The 19,931-nt window shown below is 49.2% G+C and overlaps 3 protein-coding genes across 4 annotated transcripts; 2 read left to right on the forward strand and 1 right to left on the reverse strand.

The window, feature by feature from the left end:
• Positions 1-4,251: 4,251 nt before the first annotated feature.
• On the reverse strand, positions 4,252-8,053 carry LOC103649430 (uncharacterized). The gene is made up of 7 exons (XM_020540746.1): positions 7,906-8,053; positions 7,121-7,173; positions 6,518-7,027; positions 6,204-6,429; positions 5,737-6,119; positions 5,153-5,479; positions 4,252-4,776 (listed from the first exon to the last, which is right to left on the reverse strand). Exons 3-7 carry the CDS (start codon positions 7,025-7,027, stop codon positions 4,252-4,254), a joined length of 1,971 nt encoding a protein of 656 aa, XP_020396335.1. The 5' UTR covers positions 7,121-7,173; positions 7,906-8,053.
• A 1,912-nt stretch (positions 8,054-9,965) lies between these two features.
• On the forward strand, positions 9,966-12,035 carry LOC103631710 (xyloglucan galactosyltransferase KATAMARI1 homolog). 2 transcript variants are annotated; one of them, XM_020547092.3, is made up of 2 exons: positions 9,966-10,225; positions 10,334-12,035. In XM_020547092.3, exon 2 carries the CDS (start codon positions 10,403-10,405, stop codon positions 11,855-11,857), a length of 1,455 nt encoding a protein of 484 aa, XP_020402681.1. In that variant the 5' UTR covers positions 9,966-10,225; positions 10,334-10,402; the 3' UTR covers positions 11,858-12,035. The 2 variants fall into 2 exon arrangements, with proteins under 2 accessions (XP_020402681.1, XP_008650996.1); XM_008652774.4 differs by having other exon boundaries at positions 9,966-10,220.
• A 3,437-nt stretch (positions 12,036-15,472) lies between these two features.
• Positions 15,473-17,750, forward strand: LOC103631711 (xyloglucan galactosyltransferase KATAMARI1 homolog). Its single transcript, XM_008652783.4, has one exon. The coding sequence runs from the start codon at positions 15,925-15,927 to the stop codon at positions 17,485-17,487; it is 1,563 nt and encodes a 520-aa protein (XP_008651005.2). The 5' UTR covers positions 15,473-15,924; the 3' UTR covers positions 17,488-17,750.
• The last annotated feature ends 2,181 nt before the right edge of the window (positions 17,751-19,931 follow it).

Consider the following 19,931-nt stretch of genomic DNA (forward strand, 5'->3'; position numbering starts at 1 on the left):
GCTCGTTGACGAAGGACTCCTTCTCTTTATCGTTGATCACGATTCCCTTCCCCTTAGGATCCATCTCTTCGGGCGATTAGTCCCTTTCTTGAAGAGAACGGCTCCGATACCAATTGAGAGCACCTAGAGGGGGGGGGTGAATAGGTGATCCTGTAAAACTTCAAAACTTAAGCCACAAAAACTTGTTAAGTGTTAGCACAATTATGGCCAAGTGGCTAGAGAGGAGTCAAAACACAATAACCACAAGAAATCAATCACAGAGATGACACGGTGGTTATCCCGTGGTTCGGCCAAGTACAAAACTTGCCTACTCCACGTTGTGGCGTCCCAACGGACGAGAGTTGCACTCAACTCCTCTCAAGTGATCCAATGATCAACTTGAATACCACGGTGTTCTTGCTTTTCTTTTCTCAATCCCGTTTGCGAGGAATCTCCACAACTTGGAGCCTCTCGCCCTTACAAAAGATGTTCACAGAGAATCACGGAGCAAGGGAGGGATTAGCAACTCACACACAACACAAAAATCACAGCGAATACGCACACACAAGACCCAGACTTGAGCTCAGAAGACTAGCACACTAGAACGGAGCTCAAATCACTAGAATGTCGAACAAGTGTGCAAGATTGATGTGTGAGTGATCAAGAGTGCTCAAGGAATGCTTGGTGTTGTCCTCCATGCGCCTAGGGGTCCCTTTTATAGCCCCAAGGCAGCTAGGAGCCGTTGAGAGCACATCTGGAAGGCTATCCTTGCCTTCTGTCGTCGGGCGCACCGGACAGTCCGGTGCACACCGGACACTGTCCGGTGCCCGATTTGTTTCCATACAAAGCTCATCCGACCGTTGCTTTCTGATGCAGATCTGCGCACAGTTGGCGCACCGGACATGTCCGGTGCTCACCGGACAGTCCGGTGTACCTTTCCGACCGTTGGCTCGGCCACGTGTCGCGCGGCCGACCGTTGGCCCGGCCGACCGTTGGCTCACCGGACAGTCCGGTGCACACCGGACAGTCCGGTGAATTTTAGCCGAAGTCGCCGGAGAAAAACCCGAGAGCGGCTGGTTTGCTCCACGCTGGTCTGGCGCACCGGACACTGTCCGGTGCACACCGGACAGTCCGGTGCCCCAGCCCGAAACAGCCTTTGGCTGTACACAGCCACTCTCCACTTCCTTTCTTTTCTTCTTCTTCCTGTTTCTAACACTTAGACAAGATATTAGTACACAAAACCAATGTACTAAGGCTTAGAAACATACCTTTACTTGTGATTTGCACTTTGTTCAACTATGGGCACATTTTCACATTTAAGCACTTGTGTTTGCACTCAATCACCAAAATACTTAGAAATGGTCCAAAGGCACATTTCCCTTTCACTCTCCAATCCATATTTCTCCCATTCCTGAACATGAAGAATTACCTCTTGCACAAAGAAGAGTTCCTAGAGTAAATGCTGGGAAACCTCCTTCTCGTTATTATTATGAACATGACATTGCTAAGTATGTCTCATACTCTAGTGTCTCTCCTGCATATAGAACTTTCATTGCATCTCTACAAACAATATCTATTCCGAAGGATTGGAGGTGTGCCAAACAGGATCCAAAGTGGAAGGATGCCATGAAGGAAGAGCTGCTTGCCCTTCAGAAGAACAAGACATGGGAACTTGTTCACCTACCAGAAGGAAAGAAGGCGGTGGGGTGCAAGTGGGTCTTCACAGTAAAGCAGACTCCTGAAGGAAAGATTGACAGGTACAAAGCAAGACTGGTGGCGAAGGGATATAGTCAGACATATGGGATCGACTATGATGAGACCTTTGCACCTGTGGCAAAAATGGGCACGGTGAGGACCTTAATCTCATGCGCGGCCAACTTTGGTTGGCCTCTTCATCAGCTGGATGTGAAGAATGCATTTCTCCATGGTGATCTGAAGGAAGAGGTCTATATGGAAATTCCACCTGGATTTGCAAATAAACAGACTATTGGGAAAGTGTGCAGACTTAAGAAGTCGCTCTATGGCCTAAAGCAGTCACCACGTGCATGGTTTGATAGATTCAGGCGAGTTGTGTGTGATATGGGCTATCATCAATGCAATGGAGATCACACAGTCTTCTACAAACATCAGGACTCTTGTATCACTATTCTAGCGCTTTATGTTGATGATATAGTGATCACTGGAGACGATGCGAAGGAGATCAAGAAACTGAAGGAAAGGCTAAGTAGAGCCTTTGAGGTAAAGGACCTTGGACCTCTCCGATACTTCCTTGGGATTGAGATAGCTAGATCATCTCAGGGAATTATTCTCTCCCAAAGAAAGTATGTCCTCGACCTTTTGTCAGAGACAGGAATGCTTGGGTGTCGCCCATGTGGCTCACCCATCGATAGGAATCACCAAACATGTGCTGAGTCAGGTGACCCTATAGATCGGGAAAGATATCAGAGGGTAGTTGGTCGTTTGATATATCTTTGCCATACAAGACCGGACATTGCTTATGCAGTAAGTGTGGTGAGTAGGTATATGCATGATCCTAGAACTGGGCATATGAAGATAGTTTATCAAATCCTGAGATACCTAAAGGGAACCCCTGGCAAGGGATTGTGGTTTAGACCAAATCAACATATGAATTTGGAGGGGTATTGTGATGCGGACTGGGCAAGCAGTAGGGATGATCGGAGATCCACTTCTGGATATTGTGTATTTGTGGGAGGTAATCTGGTTTCATGGAGAAGCAAGAAGCAAGTTGTGGTATCTCGGTCCACTGCAGAGGCTGAACATAGAGCAATGGCTCTAGTAGTGTGTGAAATGATATGGTTGAAGGGTCTCTTGAAGGAGCTTCAAGTGTTGAAGAATGAGACGATGTCGCTCCATTGTGACAATGTGGCAGCAATCAACATAGCAAATAATCCAGTTCAGTTTGATCGCATGAAGCATGTGGAGATTGATAAGTTCTTTATCAAAGAGAAGATTGATAGTGGGGCTTTGAAGTTGAAGTATGTCAAATCTCGTAATCAAGTAGCGGATAGTCTCACAAAAGGTTTAGGTCCTAAGGATAATGAGTTGGCATGTAACAAGATGGGAATGTTAAATATATTTAGCCCATCTTGAGGGGGAGTGTTGGTGTAATTATAAACAAGTGTAAGGGTCTATCTGTAAAGTGAAGTAGTATAATGGAAGTGAGAGGTGCTGTGTGATATTGACACACACCAAAAAAAACTCAATAAATAGAAAGAGTCTAATCTAATTTGATCTGATTATTAAATTTTATAGTGAAAAATTTAGAGCACGTTACCACCTCTAGACATCATTGTGTCACCATGGATTCCACGGTTCATCTTCATCACACATCCACCAGACCTAGCAGCATATCTTCAATACATGGCAACCAATCGTCCTCATCCATAGTTGCTTACGAGCACTACGTTCAGCCGTTCCGAGCCCCAAACTACCACTCGATGAAACTGGCCGCACCAACAGCAGAGTCGGACTAGCGGAGGCTTACGACATCGCCATATCTACGTGAATTTGTGGGCAAAATTAAGATGAGGTTTAACCTTTGCTATTTTGTTTTTTATTAAAAACCCTATGTTTACTTTAATTGCTATTTGCTAAGTGCTAACATCGTAAAATCAAAGTTAAGAAATAAGATGGATGATAGACTGCCTAGTCACTTTGATTGATCCACTTTGATTGAGCGGTATATTTTTTTAAGGATGCGTTTGGTTGGCGAGCCACCGGAGTGGAGTGGCTCCATTCTAGATTTGGAGAATAGAGCTGTTCTGTTCTATGTTTGGTAAGCAGGATGGAGCTGCTCTATTTTTTGTTTGGTTGGGGAGTGTATTAGAGCGGAGCCATTCAGTTTTTTGTTTGGTTGTGGAATGTACCAGAGCAGAACCGTTGCAACATCACTCGAGTGCCCGATTGGCCTTTCTGCTGAATGGAGCTGCTTTTGTTCAACATCACTCCACTCGCCAACAATAACATGCGCAGGAACAATATGTGTTCATATCCATAGTACCAAAACATTGAAAACATGAGTTATATGCTCTGAAACATTTTATATAATACCAAAACATGAGTTTATATCCATACTTCACCCAACAACCATAACTCATAACCATAGTTCATCACCAGCGATGTTCAAGTACACAAGCAAAATCACAACACATAACCATAGTTCATCAAACAACTACGATACATGAGTTCATATCACCATGACATACCAAGTTCAATTCATCAGACACCATGACACTAATCATGACCCACAATCTAAAAATTCTCACCAACGAAATTTGAAAACCACGATAACTTCCAATCGAATGGTAGATTAATGAAAGCATGAGCATCATTAGGATGCCTAACCAAGTACTGATAGTATCGAGACTTGTGGTTAAGCTGAAAACCTGGGAGACTGTCCACCGCTTCAAACAAACCATCTGGCAAAGCATTGCTTGCTTTCTCAATTGCCTTTGTTAGCCTTTCGCTACCACGATCAAATGCTTCAACCAAGCAATCAGTCTTTCTTCTGCTATCATCAATAGTCTTAGCTCTCTTAGCTGGTTTAGCTGATGAAGATGCATCATCATTGACAACACTTTTATCAATCCCATGATTCATCCCCCCACTTTCTGCATTGCCATCAGCACCATTGTTCACCCCATCATTCCCAAGTGGGTCATTAGAGCTCTTTGCATACTGACCGGTAGCAACACTATTGCCAAAGATTGTAGCTAGAAAACCATAGTATGAAAGATGCTTGTTCAAATATTCATCATCAGCCTTGTTTTTTGGGTCCTAATAGTGAATGCAAAACTTATTAAATATAAACAGATATATGAAGTGTCCAGAAATAAAGTTCATATACAGATAATAAAATTCATATACATATAATAAAGTTGCAGATAAAATTCATATATGCAATGCTAATATACAAATAATAAAGTTCCAAATCAGAACATAGCCTCTAACACCCACCACTGTTCTTGCACTGATGCATAGATGATTTTAGGTTAAAAAATCAGAACATATCAATATGAGAGTTCCCTTAACCATGACCATCATATATTCTTAAATCAAAACATAGCTATATGCAGGACAATGAGTGCAACACTTAATAAATAAAGGACATAGAACAGTGATATCAAATACAAAAGGCTAGTAAGAATCATACCGCCATATGTTCTTTGTAGTGCTCGTGATCAAGAGAAACAATGAATTCATTTTCATCCCAAAGAGCAGCACTCAAATTCTTAAGGTAGTTGATCCTAATGTACTTCTTCTTCCATGTCTTCAAGTGATTAGCAACTTGATCGCCTGTCCTTATGATCTTAAAATGGTCGTTGAGAGCCTTAGCACAAGCATTGAGATGAACTTTCTTGAAGCCAGTGGAGGTTTTAGTGCCATCAGCAACAATGTTGCTAAGAAAGGTGAGAACAAATGTGGATTGAGTTGGTGTCCATTGACATAGTCCACCACCAGCTTTTGCACCACTTGTCTCCTTGTCCATGACCTAGATGTCCATATAAATAAAAGATACATGTCCATACAAATAAAAAATACTTCCAAAATTTAGCAAGATATATGTTCAAATTTTAGTAAAATATATGTCCACACGAATAGCATATAGATGTTCTTACAAATAAAAGATACATGTCCATACATATGATAGAGATATTGGAAAATACATAACAATCAAATAGTGTTTGCATGATAGTCTTCCCACATAGCATTGGCAAGTTCCTGCCTGAAGTTAACCATAATGCCATGTTCTATTGCTTGTCCATGTGAAGATGTTTGATGATTAATGGTAGGTAATTCTTCACTCTCAGGAATGATAAAGTCGTCACCTCCATCTTGTATAACCCAATTGTGAATAATACAACAAGCAACCACAGCTTCTACTTGTGTAGAGAAGGGGAAGAATGGTGTAGCATCATCAAGAATTTTAAATCTTCTCTTCAATGAACCAAATGCCCGCTCTACTGAAACTCTTAGAGATGAATGTCTATGATTGAATAATTCTTTCTCATTTTGCACGGGATTATTTCCCCACTCGTTCAAGTGGTATCGTACTCCACGAAAAGGGGGCATAAATCCAGGTTTGGCTCCATATCCGGCATCGACTAAGTAGAACTTGCCTAGCATACAAGGGATATGTATGTGAGCTACACTAGGTATTATATTTCATGACTAAAATAATGAGCTACACAAGTTGTATTTACCTTCAGGCACACGAAGACCATTGTCTCTTTCTAACGCATCACGTAACACTAGTGCATCATGAGCTGTCCCCTCCCAACCGGCCAAGACAAATGTGAATCGAAGATTAAAATCTACTGCTGCCATGACATTTTGAGTAGCATAACTCTTTCTACCACGAAAGGAAGCCTCCATGTGTTTAGGAACAGATGCTCGCACATGTGTGCCATCTATTGCACCAATACAATCCTATTATTCAATTAGAATGCAAAAAATATAAGCAATTATAATCTGAATTCCACCCTTAAAATGAAGGGAAGATATGGTAGCCTCACACCTTAAAGTAAGGATCCCATCTTGGGTTCCCTGCAATTTTAGCTGGAGTTGATGTAGATGGTGGCCTAATAAACTCCTTTCGTAGCTCTCCAATAGCGTGAAGTACTTTGTTGAAATAGCGACTAACAGTTTCACCGGACCTATCAAAATTGGTGCCAACTAACCTATTCCTAATATTGTGGCCCACAGTATTTAAAAACATCGCAACCTGCTGCTCAACACATAAATGTATGGTGTCTTGCAAAAGGCCACGATCCCTAAATAATTTACAAAATCGGAAGAAGGATGCTCTATTGAGTCTAAGCATACTAACACAAGTTACATCATTTTTCCATATCTTATTATTAAGATATTCAATTCTCATTCTATCTCTCCCCTCAATTGGAGCATATGTAATTGTTTCTACAGATTCACAACGCTTTCTTTTTCTAGATTGAATAACCATGGCCATCATTGAAAGCAACATATGGGATGCAGCTGTGTAAACTAAAATTTGTTGCTTCTTATCCATCTATATTATACACAACAAGGTTAAAGTTATTAGTTTCTAATATACCACAAAATCACACAAGGCACATAGTAAATAATTGCAACAAGATTATACCTTCTGCCAAAGTCTTGCTGCAAAATTCTTGTTCTTCTCTCCTCAAAATCTTGCTGCAAATGCCAAGATGAAAACATATGAAAGAGAGTAGAGAATCGAGATGCAGAAACAAAAAGAGTTTAACATCTACTAATGGTAAATTCCAATCTAAACAATTCTTGTGACAACGAATCTAGCAGCAGATGATCCTTTCTGTTCCTTTCTACAAAATTCCAAAGTCTTGTTGTTGCTTGCAAGAAATGGTGACAACGAATCTAGCAGATGTTAAGTACAGAACGCCAAATAAGATTAAGATGAAACACATGGAGGAATTTCTACGGCATCAAATAAGATTCAGATTAAAAAGAATTCCAAGTCCTACAACAGAACGACAAGCACTCTACGACCCCGCCACCAGCTTCTACGGCCCCGCCACCAGTACGACCTCTACATCTCCGCGCTCGCCGCTGACCCCGCCAGCTCCACCGCCGACGTCCTGGGCCTGGGCATCGCCAAACCCCGCCAGCTCCACCGTCGCCAGATCTATTTGCCTGCGCATCGCTAGACCTATTTGCAAATTGCTGTAAATCGCGCATTGCATCAGGTTCCAGCACGGCCAGCAGCTAGCATCTGCAACGTGCTGCCACCTGCGCCGCTGACCGGAGCAGGGGAAGTGGAGGAGTAATAATTGGGAGGCAGATCTGCAGCATCGTGGAAAAAAGAGGGGGCGACAGAAGTACAAACAGATCTGCCGGTGGGGAGAAGAGAGGGACGGCTAGGAAGGAGAAGAGGTGCGGCAGATTCACCTGACGACGGACGACGGCAAAGCTCCTCACGGCGCGACGGGATGGAGGAGCACAGGGAGGCTGGACCGTGCGAGAGAGAATGGAGCAGAGGGAGGCTAGCGGCTAGCCCGGTCGCGCGAGAGAACGCGAGTGTTCGCGTCCGGTCAATTTTGCCGAGCGAGCTCATCCTGGAATCAGCCGTATTTTGGCATCGTGAGATTCCAAGAACCACTCTGCTCTCGATCGACACGTAACCAAACACTAGAATATTTGAGCGGAGCGGCTCCACTCTTTTTCGCTCTCTAACCAAACACATCCTAAGTTGATAAAGATGATATAATCATGACATTCAAGCCCCTTCAAAAATTTCAAATAAAATAGTTAAAAATAGCATTGTAAGTCTTTGATACTCTTTTATGCCTATATTTCAATTATCGGTATGGCATTGCATATGAATATATTTGGACGGCATACCCTTACCTAAAATCCTAGATCCGCCACTGCCTGGATCTGGTGGCCACGCGTCCATGCAGCCCCCATCCATGGCGCGCTTGGGGCTACAAGAGGCCACACGCCCACGCCACCAACCTAGCTGCCGCACACGTCGCGCATGGTCTGTCCTTCGCCAATGCACTGTTCTTGGTCGGTGTCTCATTCATGGTTGTGTTCTTCCACGACATGGCGCACATGAGTGGACTAGGGCACAACGCTGCCCTAGCTAAAGTAGAACGGGGACCAAGTGAGCTATAAAAAAATGATGGGCTCCTTTTCAACTCATACATCTAGGTCTTTTGGCTAATGCTCCGTTTGAATGTCGATATTGGAGAGGATGAAATTGAATTGAGTTAAATATCAAATCATGCAAGGTATTGAAATGAGATGTAATTCCAATTCTGTTATTTGGATGTCACTGAATTGGAGTTTGGAATTGTGCGGTCTAATTCCACGCAATACCGAGGAGTGAGGCTTTGTATTGGGAGAGGGGGTATCTAGTTATAGTACAATTCTAGGGAATTGAGCCTCTAATCTCAAATCTCAATTCCACGTGCAACCAAACAACATAATTTAGGAAAGCTGATTCAAATTCCCAATTCTGTGCTCCAATATCTATATCCAAACGGGGTGTAAGATACAGTAAAGTATAAAGCTATCTTCAACAACTCTCCTATCCTACCCAATATTCTACCTCCTATTTTAATCTCCATTCTGTAAACAGTGCTATCTACAGTGTAAAACATTATTTTACACGACTATATGCACGATCTGCTAAAGACATCCTAATTAATATTTGTTCCTTTATATCGTCGCAACACATTTTCATTATAGTCGTCCTGTTTAATAATTCATCTGTCCAAAATATAGTTATTAGTAGCTTTCTTTTTTCGTCCATATTCGAATGAATGATAATGAATATAGACATGTATATGAACTGAATTCATAGATTAATTAATTCATGTATGTTTGATCTAAAATGACTTATATTTTGGGACTTAGACAGTACATGTGTTTTGTCTTTTATTTTTATCAGCGATTGTATAAAAGTCGTTACGTTACGTGTGATCGCAAAGACCGGAATTTTCATATTTTCTGAAAAATTTTACAAGTGCTGACAATTCTTTACTTAAGGCTAGTTTGGAAACACCATTTTTGCATGGGATTTCTATTTTCTTAAGGAAAAATAAACTAATTTCACTTGGAAAAAGTGAAAATTTCTTAGGAAAATGTGATTCCCAAACTGACCCTTATTTCCTTATTGTAAGAAGAAGAAGAAAAATCAGAGGGCTACCTACTCGCTGCTAGCTGGCTTCCAACTGTACGACTCACATAGTCACGTATTCCGAAGTTGCAAGGGCGTTTAGGCTTTGGTAATCAGCGGTCACCTCTGAATCATTGGACGGATTAACCTGATCTTCCTCTCCCAGCGTCTCGTGCCTTGCGAGTTGCTCGATGCGCGCGTATAGCTGAATATACAATGATCCAATAGCTCGCAGCACGAGACATTTTGTTTACGTAAACCGTTCTCTCTCTCACACACAGTTTTCTTTTCAGGCTTAACTGGGTCATTTTGACTAGTAGATCCTTGTTACACGTGTTGATGAGCTGCGAACAATGGCTAAGATAGATGGATGAAAGGTACTCCGCGGGGCACTGTAGTTCACCACTCGGGTGCCTCCGTATGTCCGTAGTATAGAGTAGCACAGACTCTTTTTGCTTCCTTCTTTCGTTCTTCTTCCTCCCGAATTAAATGATTCTCTGTCCACGGCTATATATGTTCTTCACTGTTCTAGCTACACTCTACCATGCACCTTAACGTGGCTAACTCCATCATACAACTTGTGAGGTCACCTATGCATTTCTACCGTCCAATCTCCCCTCAACTTCGTCATTCCTTTATGCATATCCCTTTGTTCTTATGCTTCTAGTTTCCTCCTCGTCCTTGATCCCTCAGCTGATCAAATCGTCAAAGAAAGCTCACGGTCGGGCTCGGTCGTCGCGCCGGGCTGTCGAAGCGAAGGGGATGGAGAAGGCCGCGGCGAACGCGTTGCCGCCGCTGCGGTTCCTCGCCGTTCTGGCCGTGACAGCGTGGACCTTCTTCCTCTACTTCCATTTCTCCGTGCTCAGCGGCAGCACGGTGGAGGTGAGCCACGGAGATGACGGCGGCGCCGATCCGTGCCGGGGGCGGTACATCTACATGCACGACCTGCCGCCACGCTTCAACGCCGACATCATCCGCAACTGCCGCAAGACCGAGGACCACTGGGGCGACATGTGCGGGGCCCTCAGCAACGCGGGCCTCGGCAGGCCGCTCGCCGACCGCACCGACGGCGTGCTCAGGAGCGAGGCCGGGTGGTACGCCACTCACCAGTTCGCGCTGGACGCCATCTTCCACAACCGGATGAAGCAGTACGAGTGCCTGACGAACCGCTCCGCCGCGGCCGCCGCCGTGTTCGTCCCGTTCTACGCCGGGTTCGACTTCGTCCGCTACCACTGGGGCTACGACAACGCCGCCAGGGACGCGGCGTCGGTGGACCTGGCCAGGTGGCTGATGGCGCGGCCCGAGTGGCGGCGCATGGGCGGCCGCGATCACTTCCTCGTCGCCGGGCGGACGGGGTGGGACTTCCGGAGGAGCAACAACGTCGACCCGGACTGGGGCAACGACCTCCTCGTCATGCCCGCCGGCCGGAACATGTCGGTGCTGGTGCTGGAGTCGGCGATGCTGCACGGCGGCGACTACCCCGTCCCGTACCCGACCTACTTCCACCCCAGGTCGGACGCCGACGTGGCCCGGTGGCAGGACCGGGTGCGCGGGCAGCGGCGGACGTGGCTGATGGCGTTCGTGGGCGCGCCGCGGCCGGACGTGCCCATCAACATCCGGGTGCGCGACCACGTGATCGCGCAGTGCACGGCGTCCAGCGCCTGCACCATGCTGGGGTGCGCGCGCGCCACCGGCAGCACCCAGTGCCACACCCCCGGCAACATCATGCGGCTGTTCAAGAAGACCACCTTCTGCCTGCAGCCGCCGGGCGACACCTGCACGCGGCGGTCGGCGTTCGACTCCATGGTGGCCGGGTGCATCCCGGTGTTCTTCCACCCGGGGTCGGCGTACAAGCAGTACCGGTGGCACCTCCCCAGGGACGACCACCTCCGGTACTCGGTGTACATCCCGGACGCCGACGTGCGGGAGCGCAACGTGAGCATCGAGGCCGTGCTCCGGGCGATCCCTCCGGCCGCGGTGCAGCGGATGCGGGAGGAGGTGGTCAGGCTCATCCCGAGGGTTCTGTACGCCGACCCCAGGTCCAAGCTGGAGACCGTCAAGGACGCGGTGGACGTCGCCGTGGAGGGGGTCCTCGACACGGTGGCGCGGATCAGGAACGGCGAGTACGTCGACAGCGGCGGGCCGGTCACCGAAGACCCTCCGAACCTTTTCGCCTCCACGGAGTCCAGGTTCCGGCCGGCGCAGGCCGATCGGTAGCTCCGGCGGCGTGGCTAGAAAGAAAAAAAAAAGAAGGTTCAGAATAGTCGGCTGTCACTTGTCAGATTACGAAAGGAATTTTGTAATGATATTAGTTTGCAATGGCGCATCTTTCGCCTGTAACTCAAACGTGGTGTGATTCGTACAGTATTCGCTACAAAAGATTTATTTAGGTGCCTACGGTTTTGGAGGGACTGTACAATTTGGTCAAATGCTGTAGAGATTACCGTGCTCTGCTGAGTTGTCATTGGTCAACAAATTGAGGAACTGAGCTCAATTGGCCCATGGAATCACGTTGACCTACCACTATCAGTCCACTCCAGTGAAAAGGTGCCTCATTTGGTAACAGAGTCACAGAGCCTCGTAGACTGTCCTTCCGCTACCAGGTCTTCAGGGGCAAGCGAAGCAAAAGGCTTCAGCTGCACGGCACGGTGCTTGCGGTTGCGGCTGTCGACGGGTTCAGGGCAGCTCCAACAACAAGGTTAATACCATCGAAATTGTTCTAATCGCGGCCGTTGCGGGTGCCTGACAGGAGGAGTTTCACGCGAAGATGTCAAAAGACGCCGTATCGTGCACTCCGTTCTCCGGTTCTCCCGTTGCTTGCCTCGACCCCTGCCCCTTCGGCCTGCGGGCTTTCCTATTCCTTCGTGGCAGGCAGTCCCAATGACTATGGTGGTTGTTAGACTATGAGTGTGTGTGGGCCGGTACCACTGTTAGGCTGCCGGCCCATTAGGGTTAGGGTTTCCTGTGTCTCTATATATTGTAGTCCACCTCTATGCAATACAATGAGTTCACATTCCTACATGGTATCAGCCTAGGTTTTAGTTTTTTCCTCCTCTCTCCCACCCAGCAGCCGCCGGCGGCTCTCTCCCACCAAGCAGCAGCCGCCACCACCTGAGCCGCCGCCGCCCCCGGGAGGCTCCTCCCTCCCGGGGCGGCAACTGCCCACCCACGCCCGCTGCCTCCTCTGCCGGCGACCGTTCGCGCTCGGCTTCCGCGGCCTTCCTGCGCGCCGCCGCCCGCCGCCCTGCGCGCAGCGCCCGCCTCTCCCCTCCCGCCGGCGGCTGAGGCCGTGCCGCGAGGGGCCGCGAACCCGCGCGCCGCCGCCGGGCAGACGCGCCCCCACGCCCGGGGCCGGCCGCGCCCGTGGAGGACCGTGCCCGCGCCGCCGTGCGGGGCCACGCTGGGCAGCCGCCGGCCCAGATCCGCCTCGGGCTCGCGCAACGCCGCCCCAGACCCCAGCCGCGCTGGGCCTCTGCCCCTCCGCGACGGCCGCCTTCCTCCACACCGGCGCCCGTCCCTGTCGGCCCCATTCGGCGTGCACCCGGGTCAGCCGCCGGCCCAGATCCGCCGGGTGTTCTCCTCCCTCCCTCACTGGCCGCCGACCTCTCAACAGTGCGCGGTCTCTGACCTCCACGGCGGCTGGCGGCCTCCTCTCTCTCCTTGGCGGCGCAGCCGTCGGTTCTCGACAGGACCTCCACCCGCACTGCCTGCACGCCCTCCAGTGGTGCAGCGGCGGCCTGGCTCGCCTGCCTGCGCGCTCTCCAGTGGAGCAGCGGCGGCGGCGGCCGGGCTAACCTCCCTGTAACCCTCGTCCGCCCAGCAGCGCCGCAGCCCTCCACCGTCGAGGCAGGCCGAGCTGTTCCCCGCCACAGCCCCTCCCCTCTACTCCCGGGCATGCCCGATGGCCCCTCCTCGGCGTCTGCGCACCCCACGCGCAGCGCCCCCTGCTTTCCTGCGCGCCGCCGCCACGCGCAGCGCCCCCCAGCCTTCCTACGCATCCTGCGTGCCGCTGCCCCCATGCGCAGTGCCCCTGGCCTTCCTGTGCGCCCTGCGCGCGCCGTCCTCCTCTTCGCGCTGGCCACCTAACTGACCGCGCTGTCACCAAGTAGCGCCAACCTTTCGAGCTTCTCCCGACGCCGGCGCCGTCATCATCCCTTGCCAGGTCCGGCGCAGGCCCCTGCCTGGCTGCAACCGCCCCGTTGCCCTCCCCTTCCTCGCCTTCGTTGGATCCGTCGCTGCCGCGGCCTTCCCGGCCGGATCCATGTTGCTGCGTCCTTCTCGGCTCGATCCGCCGTCCCTTTGGCTGGATCGCGTCTCCTCGTCCGGATCCGTCACTGCCGTGGCCTTCCCGGCCGGATCCGACATTCCCCTTCTTTTCTGCCGCGGGCGTGGACACCTTGACCAGCGCAGCCGCGTGCGCTGCTGTCGGCCTCCCTGGCGGGGCTCTTTGACGTCTGGTCGATCGAAGGAGCAGGAAGGTCGGCCTGCCGGTGCCCTTTTGCTGTGTCGCCCTGCCGAATGTTGACGCTCGAACGTCGACCCCTCCCGAAGATCAGGCTTTTGCTGCGCGTCTTTCGACCGCGACCACCTCGACTTTGGCTACCTCGGCATCTAGGGGCTATCGTCTTCTTGGAGCACACACCGGTCTCTACTCCAGCCGCAACATTCGCACCATCACGACGCTGCGACTGTGGGGGGATTTCAACCCGTCGGCTCCTACCTTCGGCCTCTACTCCAGTCTCATCGTGTGTGGTGCCCCCGTTGCGACTGCGGGGGGATGTTAGACTATGAGTGTGTGTGGGCCAGCACCACTGTTGGGCTGCCGGCCCATTAGGGTTAGGGTTTCCTGTGTCTCTATATATTGTAGTCCACCTCTATGCAATACAATGAGTTCACATTCCTACAGTAGTTTCTAAGTCTGTTAATTACCATGTAGAAATTGCTTATGTCACAGTATATTTATTGTACAGAAAGAGAGAGAAAAAAGGGGATGAAACCAGTGGTTTCTACTTCTTTCCTTCTCCGCCTAGATCCGTGCAGTTCTGCTCCTGCGTCCCTCGTCGTTGCTAGCACTGTTTGCGGCGTGCTTTTGGTAAAACATGCACGCGTTCAATTTTTCCCCTTAGGGCTACTTTGGTAACATATTTTTTTAAGTGATTTCTATTTTTCTAAGAATTAGTTTAGGAACTTATTTTTTAAGAAATTTCTATTTTTTCAAGAGAAATTAGTTCATTTTCCTTTACGGCCCGTTTGGATTATTGGAATTAAATTTCATTATAATAATAGTAATTTAGACATATATCAATTAAGCTAATTCGGTTTTATGCAAAATATATTTGTATACTATTATTAGCAAGATGTTGGAGATATTTATGTGCTACATTTTTACTATAGAGGAATGAGACGAAGAGTGTCATGTAAGTTATACAGTAGAAACAAATTCTACTAATGTATAAAATCATTTCCCACCCTACATCATATGAATTTGAGATAGACTTATATCTGAACTTTGGAAAGTGGTGGAATCTCAAATTCCATACTTGATTGAGTGAATTTTAAATCCTCTAAAATGAAGGTATCCAAACGCACCGTTAGGAAAATGAAAATCCTTAAAAAAATAGAGTTATCAAACTAGCGAGCACTAAGAGAAATTAATTTATTTTCTATTGGAATAATTGAAATCCCTTTAAAAGCGGTGTTTCCAAATTAGCTCTTAGAAACTACTTATATTATACTAATGAAATCATGCATTTGAGTAGAAACTGTGCGCGGGGACTGGTTTCATGCCTGGACTAGCGCGCGCTCCCGAGATTGCAAAGGAAGGTGTCTCGCATCGCGCGGCGATGCGGCCCAGGAAGCCAGGACTGAGCAGGGGTGATTAATGCCCGCAATTACTGTTCTCGGTATACGATCCGCTAATCAAATTTTTTAACCCCGTGTCAACTCCTCAAGGACCGCGACCCATGTGCAGTGCTCGCGAGTCGCGGTGCTGACTGTGGCCCGCGAGTCAGTCCAGTCACCACTGGCACTGCCTGACTGGCCGATGCGCCCAGCAGCGCGTGCGACGTCGAAGCGCGCATGGCGCATCTCCTCCGGTCAATTCCTCTGCTGCCTCGGCCGAAAATCGCGATCCGTGCTCAATCAGATTCACATCACGATTCACGACCTTGCGTTAGATCTGTCGGCGGAGATCCGATGCCTCGTCACCCGTGCTCGCGCAGCTTCCTGTTCCACACGCTCAACGCCGCCCGGCCGTCTCTCTCCGAACCTAGAACATAAACCTCATGCTTACACTGCGCTCCAAGCAAGGCCTGAGGCGGCGCGGTAGTGCCAGCATGGAGAGGACCGGAGCCCACAGCGGTAAGCGCTGGCTACCGGGCCTCCTGGTCCTCGCCGCCACGTCGTGGCTTTTCGTCATCTACTTCCATCTCGCGGTGTTCCGCGGCCCGCCGATCGTCAGCGCGCCACGCGGGCCCCTCGCCGAGGACGCGTCAGGCGGTGGCGGCGGCGGCGGCGACGGGCAGCGGTTCCTGCTCCTCCATCACGAGGAGCGGCTCAGGAAGGTGAAGGCCCCGCCCGCCACCAGGGGCGACGCGCTCCGGACGGCACGGGACGACGACTGCCAGGGGCGGTACGTGTACATCCACGACCTCCCTCCGCGGTTCAACGCGGACATCCTCGCCAACTGCCGCCACTGGTACCCGTGGATGGACATGTGCGTGTACCTCGAGAACGGCGGGCTGGGCCGGCCGGTGGACAACGCGGACGGCGTGTTCGCCGACGAGGGGTGGTACGCCACGGACCACTTCGGCCTGGACGTCATCTTCCACAGTCGGATGAGGCAGTACGAGTGCCTGACGGGCGACTCCTCCCGCGCCGCCGCCGTCTTCGTGCCCTTCTACGCCGGCTTCGACGTGGTGCAGCACCTGTGGGGCGTCAACTCCACGGCCCGGGAGAAGGACGCGCTGGCGCTCGACCTCGCGGACTGGCTCACGCGGCGGCCCGAGTGGCGCGCCATGGGCGGCCGCGACCACTTCTTCCTGTCCGGGAGGACGGCGTACGACCACCAGCGGCAGACGGACAGCGACTCCGAGTGGGGGAACAAGCTGCTCCGCCTGCCGGCGGTGCAGAACATGACGGCGCTCTTCGTCGAGAAGCTCCCCTGGACGAGCTACGACTTCGCCGTGCCGTACCCGACCTACTTCCACCCGGCCAGCGACGCGCAGGTCGCCGAGTGGCAGCGGCGGATGCGCGCCACGAGGCGCGACTGGCTCTTCTCCTTTGCCGGCGGCGCGCGCGGCGACCCGTACTCCATCCGGCACCAGCTCATCGGCCAGTGCGCCTCGTCCAGCTTCTGCAGGCTGGTGCGGTGCGGGAAGAACCAGCGGAACTGCCTCGTCCCGAGCACCTTCATGCGCGTGTTCCAGGGCACGCGCTTCTGCCTGCAGCCCACGGGCGACACCATGACGCGCCGGTCGGCGTTCGACGCCATCATGGCCGGCTGCGTGCCGGTCTTCTTCCACCCGGACTCGGCGCACACGCAGTACAGGTGGCACCTCCCCGACGCGCACGACACGTACTCGGTGCTCATCCCGGAGGCGCACGTGCGCGCCGGCAACGTCAGCATCGAGGAGACGCTCCGCGCGATCCCGCAGGACGTGGCGGAGCGGATGACGGAGACCGTCATCGGGCTCATACCCAGGCTGGTGTACGCGGACCCGAGGTCCAAGCTGGAGACGCTCAGGGACGCCGTCGACGTGACGGTCGAGGCGGTCATCGGGAGGGTCAACAAGCTCAGGGAGGAGATGGGCCGCGGCCAAGGGCACCTGCTGCAAATGCAAACCTAGTTTTTTCTTCTTCTTCTTCTTCTTCTTCTTCTTCTTCTTCTTCTTCTTCTTCTTCTTCTTCTTCTTCTTCTTCTTCTTCTTCTTCTTCTTCTTCTTCTTCTTCTTCTTCTTCTTCCCCAACCCCATCCCTTGAAAAAAAAAAGGTAGCACCGAAGAAAGGAAAGAGCGAGATGGTGGTTTTTGTTGTTCCCGCGAAGCGAAGATCATTCGCTTGGCGAATGAAGTGGATCAACCTCTTTTTGGCTCGGGCCAAACACTTTTTATCGCTGGTCGAGCTTTCTACAAAAAAAGCGATGCGAGAGCGTATTCTTAATCAACAAATCAGATAGTTAGGGGGGATTAGCTCGTGGCAATGCTGGGCCTTGGAGGGGAAAACGAGACGATTGGCTGCTCCCATTCGTGTAGCAGTTTCGTGGGCAGTAGACGATGATATGTCATCTAAAGAAATACAGTGGCATGTACAACATCTTCACTCCTCATTTCAACTGGCAAGCCAAATATAGCAATACCGATCGATCACTAAACTAAGAAGAATCACATTTTCTATCAACAGCGTACGAGTTTAGCACGTCAGAGCACATTTCACATACTTTATCTGCATTGTTGTGTCCACCTGCAAATTGCCTGCCTTATGCCAGGACGTGGAAGTGCATCAAAGCGTTGGTACCATGTCTCCGCTGCAAAACACACTTACACACAGGAAGGCAGGCAACAAATTGAGATGAGGAAGTGAAAGATCGTGTACTGCAACAGAGAGGAGGGGAGGGAGGGCATGCATACAAATTGAGATGACAGTCGTAGAAACAAATGCAATAGCAAACAGACCACACAAACAAACGAGTAGCCACAAGGTCAGAATTGTATTAGGGCGTGTTCGGCTGGCTACAAGCCGACACTGTTGCAGCTGTTTGGACTGCTGCAGCTGCAATCCATAGAGAGAAAAATACTGTAGAAGCCGCAGCCGCAGCCGGATTGCAGCCGCAGCAAGCCGCAGCGAACAAGCTGTTACTTTGTCTTGGGCTCTTGTTCTTGGAAATTTGTAAGGAACCTCCTTAACTATTTGTTGGCCCATAAGTCGTTGCTCATATCCTAGAACAAGTGCATCATGGTCATGGCCCCCAGCAGCCCAGTCCAAGCCCATCAAAGCATAAGACGATCTCTATAAGTCAACTATAGGCAACTACAAAATCCAATCTGTCCTCATAGATTATAGGTTCGTGATCAGGATTTAGTCATCTAGACCCTGGTTAATGCAAGAAGTTGAAGACGCATAGACCAAGCCCGATAAGACCAATAGGAAAATCAGAACTTTCAGATGCAGGGGCCAATCATAACGTAGGAAATAAATAACGGGCTTTGTGCATGCAAAAAAGCGGACCAACATGGACTAGTATGAGACTTCACAGCAGCGGACGCCTTAAAAAGCAGTTAACGCAATGTCTGACGACTACCTCAGGCCCTCACACGTTAGCTAACATCCTCATAATGATATTTCAAAGAGTCGTTTACAGGGTCTATGACTGTTGAAGCATATGGAACATCTTCCTCTTCAACTAATTCTAACTTATTTCTAAAATATTTGAGATAATTAAACTTACTGCACTATGCAAATAGACAAGCATGGCATTACTTATTCTACTTATGGTTTCACCTGAGTGTTTGAATCTATTTTGTCCCTTTCTATTTGATCCACAGCCAATGCATATGAAGAGAAATATACCAAGAATCTCATATGTATTTATGTGTTTGGATGGTTGAAGACCATACCTCTCAACCAACGCATCATGAAGATCACGGAATATCTTTTTATTCATCCAAAGAATTGACGTATTCATTCTCTGTTGTATCCATCCCATTCCAGACTAAACTAATGTTCTTGGCGGTGCCTTGACCAAATAAAGTCATTATAGGTTTCTAGTAGTTTAGCACCTTTGACGATTATTTTAAAAAGTTGTTCACAATCACTAGAACTTTCACTCTCACTTTTTAGACACATGTATAAAGATACCATGCAAACATGTAATAATCATCAAATGAGATAGCAAATAATGAGATTTCATACAAAAGCAACTAATAGTACAACTATAATCAAATACATAACCATCAACAAATGAGATATCAAATACATTGATTCATGAGTCTCACATAAACAAATTAAAGGAACAAGGAATAAATAATCTCACATAACGAGATAAAAGAAACAAACTGGTGGTACAAGTCATAGCACACCCATGGCCCTCTCTGATTGCTATACTTGGTTATGTATTTTCTCGAAAGCTAGTTGAATCTATATTCAGTACGAAAGGTCATGAACATCTCTCTCTTGGTCGGTTTGACAAATAATTTAGTTGCAATGATTTTTTCATACCTACCATAGATGACACCACAAGCAAGCACATGTTCCATCACTTCATCAATATTTTTTCCTTTTTCTTGCAGTATAA

Source organism: Zea mays, chromosome 1 (assembly GCF_902167145.1).
Source record: "Zea mays cultivar B73 chromosome 1, Zm-B73-REFERENCE-NAM-5.0, whole genome shotgun sequence".
Taxonomy (NCBI): Eukaryota; Viridiplantae; Streptophyta; class Magnoliopsida; order Poales; family Poaceae; genus Zea; species Zea mays.